This window comes from Anabrus simplex, chromosome 9, assembly GCF_040414725.1.
Source record: "Anabrus simplex isolate iqAnaSimp1 chromosome 9, ASM4041472v1, whole genome shotgun sequence".
NCBI classification, from domain to species: Eukaryota; Metazoa; Arthropoda; class Insecta; order Orthoptera; family Tettigoniidae; genus Anabrus; species Anabrus simplex.
The window spans coordinates 55,553,109-55,573,373 of record NC_090273.1 but is presented as its reverse complement, the minus strand read 5'-3'; the positions used below and the strand labels follow the sequence as shown (position 1 = coordinate 55,573,373).

Genomic DNA, 20,265 nt, shown 5'->3' with positions numbered 1-20,265 from the left:
TATTTTCTATACGCTTGGCCATCTGGAGTTCCCCCTTCGGGTACTTTCATTTCTAGCCAAGCCCTGCATGTTTTATAAATTTGAGCAAAATCGGCTGTGACGAGTAGGAAATGCCCCCTTGTCAGCCACCAACACGTACAATCTATCGTATTCGGGATAAATTTGAAGCCGACGGCACTGTTCAACATGTTCGTAAGGAAAGGTCTGGCTGACCAAAAACATCAACAAGTCCAGCTTCCAGCGCTGCTGTCTTACAAAATTTTACTAGGTCACCTCAAAAATCTTTGAACCAGGATGCACGAGAAAGCGGGGTAAGCCGATCAACCGTACGACGAATTATAAAGGCTGCAAAGTGGAAAGTGTACATACCAAGATCGCCGCATGCTATGAACGATGATCCGGATCGAAGGATAGAATACTGCGAGTGGTTTGAAGGCACGGTTCGCGAGAATGAACGGTTTGCAGGGATGGTTATCAGGTCTGGCGAGGCGTAAACCAAACTGAATGGTACTGTAAACCGCCACAATTGCGTGTACTGGGCCCTGAATGTCTTCACATTTACGTGGACAAACCTGTCAACCTAACCGGTGTTAATGTATGGTGTGATCTAACACCACGCTGTTTGATTGGCCCATTCTTCTTTGAAGGTACCACAACTGGTAATGAAATGGCGTATGGCTTTTAATGCCGGGAGATCCCAGGACGGGTTCGGCTCGCCAGGTGCAGGTCTTTTGATTTGACACCCGTGCGCGACCTGCTCGTCGTGATGAGGTTGAAATGATGATGAAGACAACACATACACCCAGCCCCCGTGCCAGGGAAATCAACCAATGGTGGTTAAAATTCCCAACCCTGCCGGGAATCGAACTCGGAACCCCTGTGACCATAGGCCAGCACACTAACCATTTAGCCATGGAGCCGAACACCATAACTGGTGAGGTGTACCTTTATATGCTGTATCGATATTACCTGCCATCCGAGAGGTGTTTGGAAATGAAATATGGCGCTCCGCCTCATTACAACAGAGATGTCAGAGCCTACTTGGATGAAAATCTACCTGTACGAGGGTTAGGTCGAAGAGGAGCTGTTCAGTACCCACCACGGTCTCCAGACGTTACGCCTCTTGACTTCTACCTATGGGGACCTTGAAAAATGAAGTTTATCAACAGAAGTCAGCCACACTGAACGAGCTACGAGATGCAAGCGTCCTGTGCGGCTATCACATCGGCAACACTGACAGCCGTAGTTCGGTTAGAAGCTCAGCGGCATCGAAGTTGTTTGGTTGCTAACTGGGGTCACTTGGAACACATAAAATACCCCCCCCCCCCGGCCACCTGCCCCCCGTGCAAGAGTTGTAACGGTATGATATTTTGTTCCATTAATATCCACGATCAGAGGGTGAGTACATTTTTCTGGCCCCCTCTGTATTGATGATTCGAAAACTATATGGAAACCCCAATTAGCAGAATGTCGCAAACCTAATGTGAGTTTGGAGATATAATATGTTTTATACACCTTCAAGGCCTAAGATTTTGTACACTTGGGTGAAGAGCTCGGAGTATATAGCTACACGTTCTTCAATGAGGTTACGTAGTACGACCCGAACGTTGAATTTTGGGGTGCTTTGGCCATGGCGCTAGCAACATGAAAACAAATTGTAACCGCATTCCAGTGGTTACACGATACACCGTTAAAAAAAGAGGAAAATAAATCAAATTACACGGCACTTTAAAACCTTAACACACAATAAACATCAGATGAACTGCGCCAATACACACACATAAATATTAGGTTGGGCAACGTGATGACTATAATAAAGGAACGTGGAGCGGGTCTGGGAAACCTACCAGGGTCATAGAGATACGAAAGTTTCGGGTTTCCAGAAAAATCAACGGTGATCCCTTGATTCAAGGTATAACAAATAATATAACAATACTTCCATTCTTGACGAGACGAATGCAATTTCGCGAAGTTCAAAACATTACGAAATGTGTTTCCGACTTTGTGTATGGAATTTCTGATGAAAGGAGTTCGTTTGGATTCCAGTAACGTCTATCTTGTTTCATGACTTCGCCTACGGCGGCATGTGTTCGTCTCCTCTACCGTACTGATGGTAATACGCATTGTTTCTTCATTTCAGGTATACCTCGACACACATTATTCGAATGGAACTCTTAAGATGAGGGAGGATTGTGCAGGATCCATGATCAGCGAACACTGGGTGCTAACAGCAGCACACTGCCTCGTTTCTAAGTATGTTTATTCATTCATTTAATGAGTACAACTTGAAGTAACTGGTGTCTATCGTATGGTAAAATTAATTCTGATTACATTTCTCACTATTTTAGATATCCTTCTCTGCAGTTCCTTTTTGTGAGGGTTTTTCCTACAAAGGAATCTTCTCAGAGCATTCAGTCTACAGATGTTATTATACACGAGGAATACCAGCCCTATCATAATGACATCGCACTAATTAGGGTGAGTACAAAATATTAGCAATCTAAATACTTGTAACTCCAGTATCTTGTGAATAATCATCCTGGGAGGTAAGGGGAGATGCTTATCTAAAATTCGACTTTTCTAAAGCAAATGCTGAGAGGATTGGCGTGTTGTGATTTTTGTTCCTTTTCTAGTTTGTTTGTTCATCAGTCTATAGAATGTTTTGATACCCCTGTTTGTCTCTTACGTAAATGATGCTCTATCATCCACTTCCTTGTGCAGAAGTATGTATCACAGTTTCTAGTCTTTGTCATTTCATCGAACTGCGTTTCTTCTACGGAACTACTTCACTCCCCGTTGCATATTTCCGCCCTGTACCTTTTGAGCTTATTGTTATCATTCTTCCTGCTTTATTCCCATCATCCTCATAATCCCAAAGATTCTCGGCTAATGCATGCACATTTCTGCAATCGGAATCTGAATGTATAGCGTACCATACCCAAGTGAATTTGCTGGTCATCATTCGAACAGAATTAAAGAATTTATATGTTCATTAAGCATTTTACATATAAAATGCATTGCCAAGAAACATATCATAGCTTCTGCATTATTATTATTATTATTATTATTATTATTATTATCATTATCATTATTATTATTATTATTATTATTATTATTATTATAGCGTCTTTATTGTGGCGAAGTTAGGGCTCGCGGCCCTTTCTTACACTTAACCACTTCATGTATATACAATGTAATTTTTACATAAAATTTAAACATATGAAATGTTTACAACCTAAAGTATAACTAAAGCAACTAAAGTATCACTAACTAAACTAAGGTGAGTAAAGTATAACTAAATTATATACTATCATCGTCATTATCATTGCTTACTAAAGCCCCTTATTTATTTATTTAGCTTATGGCTAGTACATAACTCTACATAAAAATATTCAAAAATATAACAAACAATATGACACCTTAAACAATCAACCAATCTCTAAAACAGTTCATAAACTTTAATCCAAGCTGTCCAACCATTGTACAACCCCGTCAGAAGCACACACAAACTCCTTTAGCTGACCGGAGTATGACCTCCTAGGATATTCAGTGACAATATGATGGATGGTCTGTTTCTTCTCACCGCAGTCGCACTCAGGGGAGGAGGGCATACCCCACATATGCAACAATGACCCACATCGTCCATGATTGGTACGGACTCTGTTGAGAAGAACCCAAGTTCTTCTGGGGAGATTAAAACCAGGTGGTGGGTGTTGGAAACTACAGAGGGTCTGCCATTCATCTGGAACTGAGTTGGTCCACTCCAATTGCCATTCATCGGAACCGTTAAAGTTCCTATTGATGAGTTCCCTTGCAGTCTGAATGGGTGGAGATCTTGACTTGAGACGTCCATACCTAACAACCATGTCTTCATGAATGCGAAGACTTGTGTTCATTGTTATCTTCCTGAACTCGCGAATTAGGTTATTTTGATTGCGAATCCTTGGAGGTGTTATATGACTCAAGACTGGCAACCAGAAAAGAGGAGTAGATATGACTGCGCCGCTGACAATGCGCATCGTCTGATTCAGAACAACATCAATATTCTTAACATAAGGGCTATTCAACCAAACAGAAGAGCAATACTCGGCTGTAGAGTATACCAGACCCAGTGCTGACGACCTAAGAGTGAATGCTGATGCTCCCCATGTAGAACCTGCAAGTTTCTGAATGATATTGTTCCTGGTCTTCAGTTTAGTAGCGGTATTCATTAAATGTTTCCTGAAGGATAGCGTCCGATCAAGAATTACTCCAAGGTACTTGGGGTTAGAATTGTGTGGTAGGGGAGAGTTGTCGAGGGAAACATTCAAAGTAACGTTCGCCTGCCTGTTATTAAGGTGAAATAGACAGGTTTCCGTTTTGCTGGTGCTAGGTATCAAACACCACTTATCAAAATACTCGCTCAAAATGACAAGGTCTCTGTTCAGAATTGCTTCTATTTCATTCACAGTGGATTGCTGAGTAACTATTGCTAGGTCATCCGCGTAAGCGAATTGGCGTGATGCAGTACTGGGTATATCGGCAATGTACATATTAAACAGCAATGGAGAGAGCACAGATCCTTGAGGGAGACCATTGTTGAGCTTTTTAACTTTACTATGTTTGTTATCCATAACTACCTGGATCAATCTATCTGATAGCATGTTGTTTATGAGTTGTGACATTACTCTGCATCCAACAAGTTTAAAAAACTTATACACAACTCCCTCTCTCCAAACCGTATCATAAGCGGCTGTAAGGTCTATGAACACTGCACCACTCTTCAGTCGTTTTTCAAAACCTGCTTCAATGTGGGTTGTTAACGCAAGCCTCTGATTTGACACTGCAACCAACTTTCTATACACATTGATAGCATCTCCTCATACGAGCTGAATTCGTGATTATATTAAGGTTATTGTTGTATGAAAGTCTTGCTCTCCCTTTTCCAATTTTACCAAAAACCTCCCCTTCCATGATGTTCCATATAATGATGACGATGATGATGATGCTTGTCGTTTAAAAGAGCCTAACATCGAAGGTCATCGGCCCCTAACGTTCCATATGAAACTGTTGAGTCTCATTAAGTGGTCAAACGATTTCACATAGGCCAGAGGCAGGAATTTATACAGGTGGAGGCACAAGCTTCCCCTAGTGCGCCGTCACTGCATTGTGCTACATAGGAGGCTTGCGGTGGTGTCTCAACAGCGCGCTACTGCCAACTTCTTGGGTAGGTGCAGCATTCCAACCCACTGCTACACTGGGGCAAAACGCTGGTAATTTCACGAATGAAAAATCTTAACGACTAAAAGCGCTTAAATTTTTAAGTTATTTTCTCTATTTCTCTGATTAGAATTTATTTTTATTCACCTCCCCTGGCACTGAAGTGTTAGTTTTCTTTCAGTCCAGCTTGTTCGGTTAAATCACATCTCAGCTGCTTCTAGCTTGTCTTTTCCTCATTTAACCCAGGGTCTATGTTTCGCCCCCTTAGGTTACTACACTCACACTATCAATACAAAACTTACTACTTTCGAAGTATTCCTGTTCAGAATAGAAAGAATACTTAATTAACCTCCTTTGAAGTTTACGCCTGAACATGTTGTGAATTATCTTCCTCGATTAATCTAGATCGCCAGAGTAATTGTTCGGCTGTTCTCTCGAAGTCTTAGCAATAAATACAACGGCGCAGGAAGTACTTGGAGAGAGAAGGAAACAGAGTAGAAATAAATGGTATGACGAAGAAGTGGATAAGGTTCTGGAAGAGAGAAATCTTGCCCGACAAAGAATGCTACAGAGACCCACTCGACATAATATGGCAGTTTTTAAAGAGAAACGGAGAATAGCAAAGACATTGATAAGGAACAAGAAAAGAATAGAAGAAAAGGAGAGAGTGGATGAAATCCAGAAGAATTTTGAAAACAAACAAGGCAGAAAATTCTTCCATGGGGCTGGACAAGTAAAGAAGGGATATCAACCCAGAGTGAATATACTTAAGGATGAGACTGATAGACTAATTGTTGGGAAAGAACGAATTCTGGAAAAATGGGCAAAACATTTTGAAACATTACTTTCTGTCAGCCAATAAATGAAGAAAAAGAAGGATCAGACCGTATGGAAACTTCAGAGAGAGATGAGGAGGGTGAATATGGAGATGAGTGTGAGGAGGAAGAGATGGATGAGGAGAATGGAGATGAGGATGAAGACGATATGGGACCACCATCGATTGAAGAAATAAGAGATATTATAAAACAATTGAAGAGAAGTAAAGCCCCAGGGAATGACCTCATAACAGCAGAAATGGTAAAACATGGAGGAGAAGTGTTGGTGAAGAAAATACACGAGATAATTAAAAAGGTATGGGAAACAGGTACAATGCCGGAGGACTGGACACTAGCAAATATAGTATGTCCTATACATAAGAAGGGGTCACGCATGCAATGCAAAAATTATCGAGGTATATCCTTACTGAGTATAGTATACAAAATCCTCTCTACAGCCATAACAAAGAGAGTTAGTAGTAGAACAGACAGAGTTATAGGGGAGTACCAAGCTGGTTTCAGACCTGGAAGATCGACGATGGACCATATTTTCACCATGAGAATGACTCTGGAAAAGACATATGAATACAACGTTCGACTAGGGTATCTTTCTATAGATTTTAAACAAGCCTATGACAAAGTAAAGAGATCGACATTGTGGGAAACAATGAAGTTTAAATTCCCACAGAAGTTAATAAAATTGACTAAGATGACCCTGGAGAGCAGCAGAAGTCAGGTAAAAGTGCAGGGAAGTCTGTCAAGATCTTTCAGAACCGAAGAAGGCCTAAGGCAGGGAGACCCCTTATCACCAGTGTTATTTAATCTAGTGTTGGAGAAAGCTGTAAGATCAGTAACTACTAATCCGGGTGGTAATATTTACACTAGACTGATTCAAATTTTGGCTTATGCAGATGATGTGGTGATATCTGCTAGAAGTAACGAGGCACTTACAACTGCCTTGAGGGAGCTGAAAGATGCGGCTGGGCCCTTGGGCTTGGAGATAAGTGAGGCTAAATCTAAATATATGGTAACGGAGAGAAATGGAAGGAACACTGAAAAACTCCAAGTGGATGGTTACACCTTTGAAGCAGTAGATAGCTTCACATGTCTTGGCTCAGTAATAACATCAGAAAATAAATTTGAGACAGATATTGTAAATCGAATTAAGGCTGCCAACAAATCCTACAGGGCACTGAATCCCCTTATGAGAAGTAAAAATTTAAGCAGGAAATTAAAACTGACTCTCTACAAAACAATAATTAAACCGGTGCTTATATATGGGAGTGAGGCATGGGTATAAGTCTCACATAGTTATGATTGCTACCGATGGCTCATTGACGTAGACAGTTAAAGCATTATGCACATTGCTATCAAAATCGTTCTGGGTACGGGCGGCGAGGTCGTGAGGAAGCTCAAAAAATGGAGAGCGGAAATTTCCTGAGGGTATGCAACTCAATGGAAGGGCAGAAATCTCATGAAATGAGGGATGGTTATTAGCTCACACACCAAGGAATGGCCAGCTCAAAAACATGCCCCCCCCTCGTCGTCTGTGCTAACGTGCCAAATAATGTCGCTGAATTTATCATTAACACAACATCCCGCCCTTTGCACATCTTTTCAGGCTATGCACGACAAATTGCATGTGATGAATGGAAAGAGTTGTTTTGGCAGGAGCTGCAAGAAAGTATCTAAGTATGCTACTACTACTACTACTACTACTACTACTACTACTACTACTACTACTACTACTACTACTACTACTACTACTACTACTACTGAGTGAGCCTCTGCCCTAAAGTGTGCACACTGCTCATTCAAAACAGCGCGTCAGTGTAGGGATGGAAAAGCTGGAATACTATGATGAACCAGTGTGTTACGTACCAGCAGTATCAGAAAATGTATGAATCAGAGGAATAGCATGCTAAAGAAGAAAGTTATCTAACTCCTCAGCTATTTCCCGCCAATATTCAGTTAGGCTATTATACTCGGTACGCAGCAGTAATCCCATCCATCGGAGTTGAATGTCAGCATAAGAGGCAAAGAACATTACAACAACCAACGGCCAGTGTAATATTATTGTCGATCAATGTTACGCGCTTTCGATATTGTAGGCCTTCACATTATTAATTGTCTTTCGGTTTTGAAATACCACTCTTATCATAGTCGGTACGGTGAAACTGAATAAAACATAAATGATCGGAAATTGTATTCCCTATAACTTTTGTTATGTAGTACTTTTCCATAGGACGAAGAACATGGGTATTTAAAAATTAAATTTTAGGCGCCTTCCCCTAAACTACCATTTCACCCAAGGTGAATAACATTGTTTATAGCTTAAACTGTAGTTTCTTATTCCCCGACTCTATATACCGACTTTTATTAAATTCTGTTTATCCATTTTGTCGAGGCTCGGCGTTGATATGGACTTAGGAACAAAAATTCAAAATCATGAATATCTGTGTTATCATAGCCGGTGCGGTAAAAATACATAAGACATAAATGATCAGAAATTTAATTCTATATCACTTTAGTTATGTAGTATTTATCGATTTGACCACTAATAATATAAATATTTGAGAACTGAATTTTAGGCCTTCCCCTAAACTATTCATTGAGCGTGAATAAAATGATTTACAGCCTAGATTGTAGCGGCTCACCCCCCGACTTTACATACCGATTTTTATCAAATTACCGTGTACATACATACAGACAGACAGACAGACAGACAGACAGACAGACAGACAGACAGACAGACAGAAATTACGGAAAAGTAAAAACTGCATTTTCTTGTTACTGTGGACATGATCGATACAGAAATACCATTCTTTTCAAACTCTGAGCAATGTACAGATAAAACTCTTATTTTATATATATACTAGCTGATGTACCCGTGCTTCGCTACGGAATTCTCAGAAAGACTGACTTTGTGGTTTTCCTAACTGAATTGAACACAGGTCATTACAAAAACGTCAGTAGGAATGTAGCGATTGAAATCAATGTTATCATATAAAATACTCGATCAAATGAAAAACCTCAGACTTTCTCACTTTCAACGAACAGTACTACGGTGCCGATCTAAGAGTCCAAAGTTCCAGAGCTGGAATAACCAGGTCGCAGACTGCCGTGAACACTCCTCTGTCATTATTCCGTTAAATATGCACACTACTCATTCCAATCAGTGCCTCAGAGTAGGGATTGAATAGCTCGAATACTATGATGAACCAGTGTGTTATGTACCAGATATATCAGAAAATGTATGAACCAGAGGAATGGCATGCTAAAGAAGAAAGTTATCTTACTCCCCAGCTACTTCCCGCCATTATACAGGCAGGCTGTTACAGTCAGTACGACCAGGCGAGTTGCCCGTGTGGTTAGGGGCGCGCAGCTGTGAGCTTGCATCCGGGAGATAGTGAATTCGAACCCCACTGCCGGCAACCCTGTAGATGGTATTCCGTGGTTTCCCATTTTCACACCAGTCACACCAGGCTGTACCTAGCCAAGGCCGCTTCCTTCACACCACTATTCATTTCCTATCCCATCGTCGCCATAAGGCCTACCTGTGTCGGTGTGACGTCAAGCCAATTAAAAAAACCTTGGTACGCTGCAGTAATCCTATCTATCGGGGATGAGAGGAAACAGAAGACAAAAAGCACATCACAACAAACAATGGTCAATGTAATGTTATTGTTGCTAAAGTTTATGAGCTTTCTATATTGCAGGCCTTCACATTAGTTTTCTTTCGACTCTGTGATATTAGGGTGTCTTACAAAATTATTGATATCATAGACTGTAGTTCCTTATTCTCAGACTTTACATACCGATTTTCACTAAATTCTGTGTACCCATTTTCTCGTGACTCGGCGCTGATATGGACCCAGTAACAAGAATCCAAATTCATGAATATCTCTGATTATATGAGGTACGCTAACAATGTATAAGAGATAAGTGATCGGAAATTTAATAACTTCTTACATAACTACTACTAACTTACGACATAACTAAAGTTATGTTAGTTATGTAGTATTTATCTATACGACCACTAATAACATAGGTAGGTAAGGGTTATTCTGCCCGAAGGCAGGTCCGAACCTTCGCAGAGGTGTTCCTGAGCCGGAGTTTACGTGCGGTAGGGTGACCAGTTCCTTTCGGCTCCTCCATTCCCTTACCCCCCACCAACAGCGCGTGGCAACCCATCCAACTCCTGACCACGCCCAATGTTGCTTAAATTCGGAGATCTCACGGGATCCGGTGTTTCAACACGGCTACGGCCGTTGGCACTAATAACATAAATAACTTATTTATTGAGAATTACATTTCAGGCCTTCCCCTAAACTACCATTTCACTCAACGTGAATAAAATAATTTGTAGCCTAGATTGCAGTGGTTCATCACCCGACATTTCATACCGATTTTCATTAAATTCTCTTCAGCCCTTTTCTATTGATGCGTGTACAGACACGCAGACAGACAGACAGAAATTGCGGAAAAGTAAAAATTGCATTTCCTTGTTACTGTGGACATGGCAGATACAGAAATATCATTCATTTCAAATTCTGAGCAATGCACAGGCAAGACACTTATTTTATATATAGATTACATTTCAGGCCTTCCCCTAAACTACCATTTCACTCAGTGCAAATAACATTATTGATATCCTAGATTATAGCGACCTATTCCCCGACTTTGCATACCAATTTTCGTGAAGATACGACCACTAATAAAATAAATATTTGAAAATTAAATTTTAGGCCTTCCCCTAAACTACCATTTTTCTCAGCGTGTATAGCCTATATTGTAGCGACTTATTTCCCATCTTTGTCTAACGATTTTCATTAAGACACGACCACTAATAACATAAATATTTGAGAATTAAATTTCAGGCCTTCTCCTAAGCTACCATTTCACTCAGCGTGATTAAAATAATTTATAGCCTAGATTGTAGCGGTTTATCAGCCGACTTTACATTCCGATTTTCATTAAGTTCTCTTGAGCCGTTTTCTCGTGATGCGTGTACATACATACTGACAGACAGACAGACAGACAGACAGACAGACAGACAGACAGACAGACAGACAGACAGACAGACAGACAGACATAAATTACGGAAAAGTAAAAAAATGCATTTTCTTGTTACTGTGGACATGACCGGTACAGAAATACCATTCTTTTCAAATTCTGAGCAATGTACAGACAAAACTCTTATTTTATATAGATAGATAGATAGATAGATAGATAGATAGATAGATAGATAGATATAGATATATAGATAAGAAAACATAAAGGTCCAGTAACATTAGCTTGAGGAATTCTCCTCGTAATGATTACAGAATCAGATAATGCTTCACCTACTTTATTTCTCTGGGTTTTATTTTCTAGAAATATAGCCACCCATTCAGTTATTTTTTTGTCTAGTCCACTTACACACATTTTTGCCAGTATTCTCCCATGATCTATCTTATTAAATGCCTTAGATAGCTCAATCGTGACACTTTCCCTTTGACCTCCTGAATCTAAGATATCTGCTGTATCTTGCTGGAATCCTACAAGTTGAGCTTCAGTGAAATAACTTTCCCTACACCCATGCTGCTTCTGTCGAATCAGTTATTAATTTCTCAAACATGTCTAATATAACCAGAAAGAATGCTTTCCCAAAGCTGACATGTCAAACTTACAGGTCTGTAGTTCTCAGCTTTATGTTTATCGCCCTTTCCTTTATATACAGGAGCTACTATAGCGACATTCTTTTTTTTTTGCTAGTGGCTTTACGTCGCATCGACACAGATAGGTTTTCTGGTGACGATGGGATAGGAAAGGCCTAGGAGTTGGAAGGAAGCGACCGTGGCCTTAATTAAGGTACATTTTCACCATTTGCCTGGCATGAAAATGGGAAACCACTGAAAACGATCTTCAGGGCTGCCGACAGTGGGATTTGAACGCACTGTCTTCCGGATCCAAGCTCACAGCCGCGCGCCCATAACCGCACGGGCAACTTGCCCAGTAGCAACTTTCTATTCATTTGGTACAGCTTGTTCGTGCAAAAAGTAATCAATAAGTACTTCAGGTATGGCACTATATCCCTACCCATTGTGTTAAGATTATTCCTAGAAATCTTACAAATTCCAGCTGCTCTTCTAGTTTTCAACTTTTGTATCTTATCGCAAATGTCTTTGTTATCGTACGTAAATTTCAATACTTCGTTAGTATTAATCACCTCCTCTATCCAGACATTATCCTTGTAAGCAACAATCTTTACATACAGCTGACGGAATACTTATGCTTTCTCTAGATCCTCACATACACATTCCCCTTGTTCATTAATGATTCCTGGAATGTAGTTTTTGGAACCTGCTTCTGCCTTAAAACGGCCTTCTTGTTTTCAATTAAATTTGTATGACTGCTAATTATGCTTGCTTGACTTCTTCGCTAGATTCAATTTTCTAGTGAGTTTCTTCACATGGTTATTAGGATAGTAAGGACATAAAGAAGAGGGCGTACATGTCTCTGGTAAGACCACAGTCAGAGTATGGTTCCAGACTATGGGACCCATGTAAGTACTAACTGATTCGAGAACAGAGCAGCTAAAATAAAGAAGCACGATTTGTTCTGGTTGATTTCCGACAAAGGAGTAGTGTTATGAACATGTTGCTAACTTTGGCCTGGGAATACTTGGGAGTAAGGAAACAGGCTGTTCCACTAAGTGGTAAGTTTCAAACTGTAAGTGGAGAAAATGGCGTGGAATGTCATTAGTAGATGAGTAAGCTTGAATTCAGTTGTAAATGTAGGAAAGCTCATAGTATGAAGATAAAGCTGAATTTCAAGAGGACAAACTGGCGTAGACTGGGTGAACCTCAGGGGTCATGTGCATCTCCGGGAGTGACACACTCGTCTCTTGGGTTGTTCGACTTCCTGACGGGGAATCGAACCCAAGCCACTCCGGATGAACCGCGCTGTCCTTTACTGCCTCAGCCAGGCAGCTCCTAATGAAATAATAACATCCGAACTTAATTTATCGGCAGATTATACTTTGCGTTCCTCTAAAAACAGCGAAAAAGGAAGAAAAAAAGTGAAAAAAGTACAATTCAATTACATATATGTCTCAGTCCTTTATGACAAGTAAAATATTTAAACTATGATATTTCCATGAAAACTGTCTTAAGTACGTGTTACTCAAATATCTATCATCGGCTCCCTGGCTCGTGACAGTCCGAGCCTCACTTACTAACTCCAGTGTCCAGATTGGTTGTTCTCTTTCTCGTGTATAACTCGTTCCATGTTAAGAAAACATTATTGCTCTTGTGACAACAATGTTGCCATATCGAACGGCTCTGCTCAACAGCATTATGGGTAAACCGTTGCTTATATATTGGTGAAACTCAGTACTTAATTTCAAAATAAAAGGATGAAGCTGTAAATTACTTTTTGAAATCTAGGGTGCAGGGCTGTAGAGCGGGAGATAGCTTATTTAGGTTTTTTTACAGCAACATGGACAAACTATTGCACATACAAAACCTCAGTATTAAAAATCAAGGCAGTCTGGGAGAAAATAGACAATAGATATATTTATATGCTCGGGGTGGGCAGTGCAGTTAATTGCTTTTAATAAATTTGCCCAGGCAACACCGGATACCACTGTGCCGTCGAATCGACCCACGAAAAGAATGTGAACAATTAAATGCGCTTTCGAAAAAGTGGTAAAAATGTGGTAAAAATAAAATGCGCTTAAAGAACAAAAGCTAAATAACAGAACCAAGCACAGATAAACATCATAGCGAATTTCTATATCAGTACAAGTCATGCCGTGATGTATCGCTGTACAGCACAGCATCAAAATCTTCAGTCCCAACTGCTGAACAGTACAAGAATATTAGAACACACACATAAATAAATAGATTAAGTCTCTTCAACAGTGATAAGCTTACGGCTTTTCACAGCGTAACGGATTACGCGTTACATGTACCAGAGCAACTCAGAAGGAAAATGAAGGAAGGCAACAACGTGATGGCTGTTTCTGCCATTGTGCTTCCTCCCTGCGGATGTACTTATTAAACAGTACTTATTTTAATAACTTGCGGCCAAAAACATACCTGATCCATTTTCTTCCTTTCATAATACAATATAAAATACACTATAATATTCCTTAATTACGAGGTATTATGAGCGTCTAAGAGGGGGTGATTTCACTCCTTGTAAGACCATAACAGCAATATTGTTTTCTTAACATAGAATGAGTTTAGAGTTGTTCATCTTCAAAAGATGGCATTATGTACAGTATATGTATGTTATGTTTGTTTCTTTGTTTTTATGTATGTATGTATGTATGTATGTATGTATGTATGTATGTATGTATGTATGTAAACTTCACCTTTGTTAAATGAATATAGAGTACTATGACGTCACTTCTTTCAGAGAAATTAATATGTACCGTAACTTACAGCTGCATATGCCGATGTCCGTCATTGACCCTCACAGCAAGATCACACCAATACCTGCACAAGATCAGGAGCTGACGAACACTGAAGTCACTCTGGTCGGATGGGGAGTAACGTCTGTAAGTATCGTCCGCACTGTAATATTGGATTTCAGCAGGCTGGCTCCTTAAACTAAATTGTCTGGTTTCTTGATAACTGCTTGTAACTCCTTGCACAAACAACTTAAAAGGAGGTCATAACGATATCTAAGTGGTGAAAAGTTTTCCTCATACCAAATTATTTGAGTGTGCTTATATCAATAGTCTAGTGATCTTCTTTTTAGTACCTTTAATGTTTTTGAAGATAAGTAATAGCTTTTCCTGTGACCCGCAGACGGCATATTGGAAACGTCAGGAAGCTTGGAATAGTTCGAATACCGAAGACGAAAGTTTTACTGTATCTCAGACAATGAGGTCTTTTCCAGTTATTGCACGAAGCTAATGAACTGATGATGTGGGTGTGAGTAGCTTACAAGCAGAATATATTATTCTCCTTCTCCCTCCTCACTTCGTCTTCCTGCTTCTGCTGCTGTAGTCCCTCCAGGATTAGCGGAACGTAGTCGTATTTTGTTGTCAACATCATTGGACCCGACAAGTTCCTGTTATTGCCCCATATCTTGGGCCCTTTTGCACTTCGTAGCCCGGCTAGTAAGTAGAGGCTCAAGGGGTCTTCAGATGCCATGGATTTCACCCTTTTCTTTCACTCTCGTGCACCATCTTACCTGCTCACCCTGAAACTTCTCCACTTCGGATGCCCCGATCAGATGTATTGTTTCTTTGAATCCCCTGCTGGCATTTTCAGTGCTCTTATCGCAAGGCACAGGCGAATTTTGTTCCACTTCAGCTAACCTTACACTGGTTGTATCATTTACATCCTCATTACACCCACCTTATCTTTCCATCATGCAGCCAAGGTATTCTAAGCTGCCAAGGTATTCTAAACTGCTAAGGTATTGTAAACTGCCAGAGTTCAGCAGTGGTTGGGAGTTCAGAAAAATGTTTGTCGTTGGTACAACTGGACTCCCGAAAGTGCAATGAAGATGTTCGTTCTTTGATTTCTTTGTGTCCAAAAAATTTTCACATTTTTTTAAATAGCACGTAGTCACTAATCACTGCAACGCCATCAACTATCAGCAATGCCTCATGAAGATCATTTGTGATTTTCGATGCCAGGAAAATCATGACAATGATTGAAAGGAGCGGAGTAAGAGCATTACGCTGGTGGACACCAACTTCGCCAGCAGCGCATCTCACATGTAGTTAACATCCTTGTATGACACGTATCCTGAAAAACAAAATCAGATATGATTCTGGAACAGCGTGAGCTCGTAATACATACAACCTGTCTTGGATCGCACTTTTAGTTTTCTTCTGGTTAACTTTTAGTGCTAAAACACCGGGCTCCATAGCTAAATGGTTAGCGTGCTGGCATTTGATCACAGGGGTTCCGGGTTCGATTCCCGGCAGGGTAGGCAATTTTAACCACATTGGTTAATTTCACTGGCACGGGGATTGGGTTGTCTTGTCAGCCCCAGATTGGAGCTCAGGACTCATTCTTCCGAGGATCGAACCCATGACCGGGACGTAGGAGGAATGGTGTCGCTGAGATATACGTTAATATTATAAAGGAAATTATAAGTTAATAGTAATGACTATGTAATGGCAACAAGGCCAAGGAATCATAATTATAATGCTGATATAAGTAAATTAAGAATCATACAAGATTTAAGAGTTGAAGGCACACCAAGAGCTGTGAGCCACAAGTTGTGTAATTAGAAGTAAGGCTTGGTCGAAGTAGGTGAATCATAAGCTGCACCCTGCTAAAGGTGCGTAGTATATCTTCAGAAAAGGTGGGTAGCGAGTGAACGGAAGAGGCAATTCCGTTTTCGTGTGTCTGAGGACATTCTCCATAGGATGGAAACTTCGATGGCCTTCTCGAAGGGAGGCGAAAGTTAGTGAAGGTATAAAACAGGGGTACACACCCTGATCGAGGCTTTTTGGAACAAGTCATCTAGAAGTGCGGGCGGAAGCCCTGTCAGTCAGGTCACCGATAATAATAATAAGGTCCAAGTGTGGACTTGGAGTATTCACTTCAATACTTCGACCACGCCAAGTCTTCTATGTCAGCGTCATTTGAAGTTAGGAAGGAGATTGTAAATACTGTATATAATTATACATACTCATCAGTCTGCTATTAAAGGAAGGTTTTGGGAAATAGAGGACTTCGTCTCTTCACACGTAGCAAATCTCCCAGGCCCATTGAACAATCCCTCATTACCGCTCGGAGGAAATCAATCTGATTATTCATCATTTCTCGTCGTGGCAAAGCCTGTGTCACGACAGGGTGAATATGTTGTCTTCATCATCATCATCACCACCACCACCACCACTATTCGCAGGTCACCTACGCGCGTCAAATTGAAAGACCTCCACCTAGCGAACCGAACTTGTCCTCGGACACTCCCGGCACTAAAACCCATACGTCATTTCATACTTTTTAGTGTTAAAACTTCGTACGAAATTTTAAATTCTTGCAGGATTGTTTCATGGTCACCAGCAACAGTGCTGAAGACGAAAATGCCATCAGTTAAGGCTTTCTTATCCCAAAATAAACTTCTGAACGCAACTACCAGCACCAACATGAAACATTGTGATGAGGTGGTACCACTCTGTCCTATGCCACCCTTCCTAGTAACTTTACCCACGACGCAGTCCTCTTCGAATTTGATGAACATAGTTTCTTGCTCATAAATGTACATGATCATCCTCTTGTACCTGCGCTGGATGCTGGGATTACCTATAACCTAAAGTCGTAGATTTAAGATTTTTTCGCGATTCAAGCTTCCCGTGATAGTGCACACAAGCACTGCTGAACACTTTCCTGAAACCAACATCTTCAGCGAGGTTCTAGAGTGTACAGGGCTGGCCGTAGCACTAGGAGGGGTGGGGGGTGTGCTCACTGCTGTAAGGAGACGATTAACTGTGTTCAAGGCCGAACAGGTCACAAATAGTTTTGAGGGGCTCTTACTGAAAGTTGTCATTCAAGGAAAGGTATGGTATTTCGGTAATGTGTATGTACCACCTTCCTCAAAATCAGCTGTCTACAGTGAAATATTTGGATGGCTAGAATCTCATTACGAGCTACACAACAGCAATGTCGTCATTGTCGGCGATTTCAACATACCATCAATAAGTAACATGAACAGTGATTTGAATACAAATACGCAAAGTCAGCAATTAAGAAATTTTATTAATCTTCATAATCTCTTCTTATGTAATTCAGTTCCAAACTGTAACGGAAAAACTTTAGACTTAGTTATGACTAATCAAAATATTTCAAATATTGAATGCACAAGGAGCACAGACCCGCTACTGCCAGAGGATGTACACCACCCGGCCTTAGAAATAGAGCTACGAATTACAATGCGTCGGACTAAACCTAACACTACGCCCCAGACTTCATATAATTTTAAAAAAGCGAACTACGAACGACTATTCATGAGGAATTGGAACTCTCTCTATGAATGCACTGAAGTCGATGCTGCAGTAGACTGTTTTTACGGCAACCTTTATTCAGCTATAAACGAATCGGTTCCCACGAAAAAAAACAGGTAACGGCAAAACACACCCCATTTGGTTTACAGATAGCATAATTCGAAAATTGAAAGAAAAAGAATATTACAGAAAGCGGAAGCACATTACGGAACATTATGATAGTCAATATAAAATTCTGAGAGCTCAAATTAAATCTGAAATTAAGTCCGCACACAGAAGATACATTGAGACAGTGGAACAAGGTATCAACAATGACACTAGATCTTTCTGGGCATACGTTAAAAATAGGAGAATTAATAGTAGGGATTGCGACACTTACAAATATGAAAATAACGTACTAGGTACTAAAGATGAAATTGTAGAAGGCTTTGCGGACTACTTCCAATTAGTATATTCCCCGCATAAGGCACAATATCGCATAGGCCTACCTAACGCTCCATCTTACACTAACGATACATTGTATATTAACAACTTTGCTTTAGAATAGGTTTAAGTAGCACTTAAGAAGTTGAAACCTAAAACATCTGCTGGACCAGACCAGGTACCATCTTATGTGGTAAAAGGTTGTTCAGAAGTTCTTAAGCATCCACTTCTATTTATTTATCATTTGATTATTACAACCTCTATATTTCCATCCGTCTGGAAGTTATCACGAGTGTGGCCCATACTTAAATCAGGGGATCCCACACTAATAAACAACTACCGGCCTATTTCTATTTTATCCGCGATAGCAGAATTTTTCGAATTTATGTTATGTAATCGACTAACAATATATTTAAGACCTCTTATATCAGACAAACAACGTGGTTTCCTTTCACGACGTTCCACAGTCACAAACTTGGTTAACTTCACTCAGAGAGTGTCCACAGAACTTGACACGGGCGGACAAATGGACGTAGTATTTACAGATTTCGCAAAAGCATTCGATAAAATTAATCACGATGCTCTACTAAGTAAGTTAAACCTGTTCGGTTTCTCGAAACAACTGTTGCATTTTTTCAGTGATAGGAAGCAGTTCGTTTCTTTCCAGAGACATTCTTCTCAGGAATACCCTGTAAATTCAGGAATAATTCAGGGGTCAAATTTAGGCTCTTTAGTTTTTCTCGCATTCATCAATGATTTGCCTGAACAAGTGAAATATTCCAGCTGTCTGCTATACGCCGACGATTTCAAAGTGTTCAAAGTCATTGAAAACATAAACGACTGTGACTTGAAAAGTGTACTGGAGTGGGTGACTGAAAATAAACTGTACTTAAATGTTGAAAATGTGTATCGATGTCGTTCACCAGAAGGAAAACTTCCGTCCACTACACTTACAAGCTAGGTCGCAGTGATTTGCGATCGGTTTGCGAGATGAAAGACCTCGGGGTTTTATTCGATCACGAGCTTACATTCAATTCGCATATACTGAAAGTGGTAGCTGAGTCTACAAGATCCTAGGATTCATTATCAGGAATATAAAATCCTTCAAAAACACACAAACTTGCATCCATCTGTTCAATACCATAGTAAGACCAAAAGTAGAATATACCAGCACCGTTTGGAGTCCTAGGTGTCAAACATATGTTTATCAGATTGAAAAATTACAAAAAAGATTTTTAAAATACTTACAATATAAAAAACTGGCTGCTATCCTCGTATGGTACCCTATAGTGATATCCTTCTAAATTTCGGAGTGGAGAGTTTAGAAATTCGCAGACGGAAGGATGCAGTAAAATTTCTTTTTAAAGTTGTAAACTATGCTATTGATAATCCTGAATTACTTTCTCTCCTAAATTTCCATGAACATCGCTTCAATTGGGAACATGCATCATTTTCAAAAATATTTTTTTTGAAAAGTACACCAATAAAATAGTACGTAAACGTATTACATTGTGGTATGTTGCCTTGTTTTATACCATAAAAAAAATATTTAATAGTGCCTTTCCGCAAGGCGAGTGAAACGGCCTCTGACGTAAGCGGCGCGCTGTGACGTCACGATCCAGTACCGCATGGAGCTCTACCAGCCGTTGTCCATCAGCCGTTGCTAAAAGTCGATTGTTTATTATTCATGATCGCGAATAACTTCGATATGACAGAAGAAAGGTTCAAAACAGCACAGTCAGACAATCTACCATGTGTAGATGTCATTATTCTTGAAAAATGTGACTTTTGTGGCCGCAGAAATTAGCGGATAACAAGCAAGTTTGTAAGTGGCGACTTTTATATACGTGCAATGTACTGTAACCC

General features: G+C 40.2%; 1 protein-coding gene across 1 annotated transcript in view; it reads left to right on the top strand.

The window, feature by feature from the left end:
* LOC137502211 (chymotrypsin-1-like) overlaps positions 1–20,265 on the top strand; it is a 39,046-nt gene that overhangs the window by 9,200 nt on the left and 9,581 nt on the right. Inside the window, exons 3-5 of the mRNA XM_068229295.1 lie at positions 2,141–2,253; positions 2,349–2,478; positions 14,449–14,562. Of these exons, the coding sequence (XP_068085396.1) occupies positions 2,141–2,253; positions 2,349–2,478; positions 14,449–14,562 (357 nt within the window). The remainder of the gene's footprint in view (positions 1–2,140; positions 2,254–2,348; positions 2,479–14,448; positions 14,563–20,265) is intronic.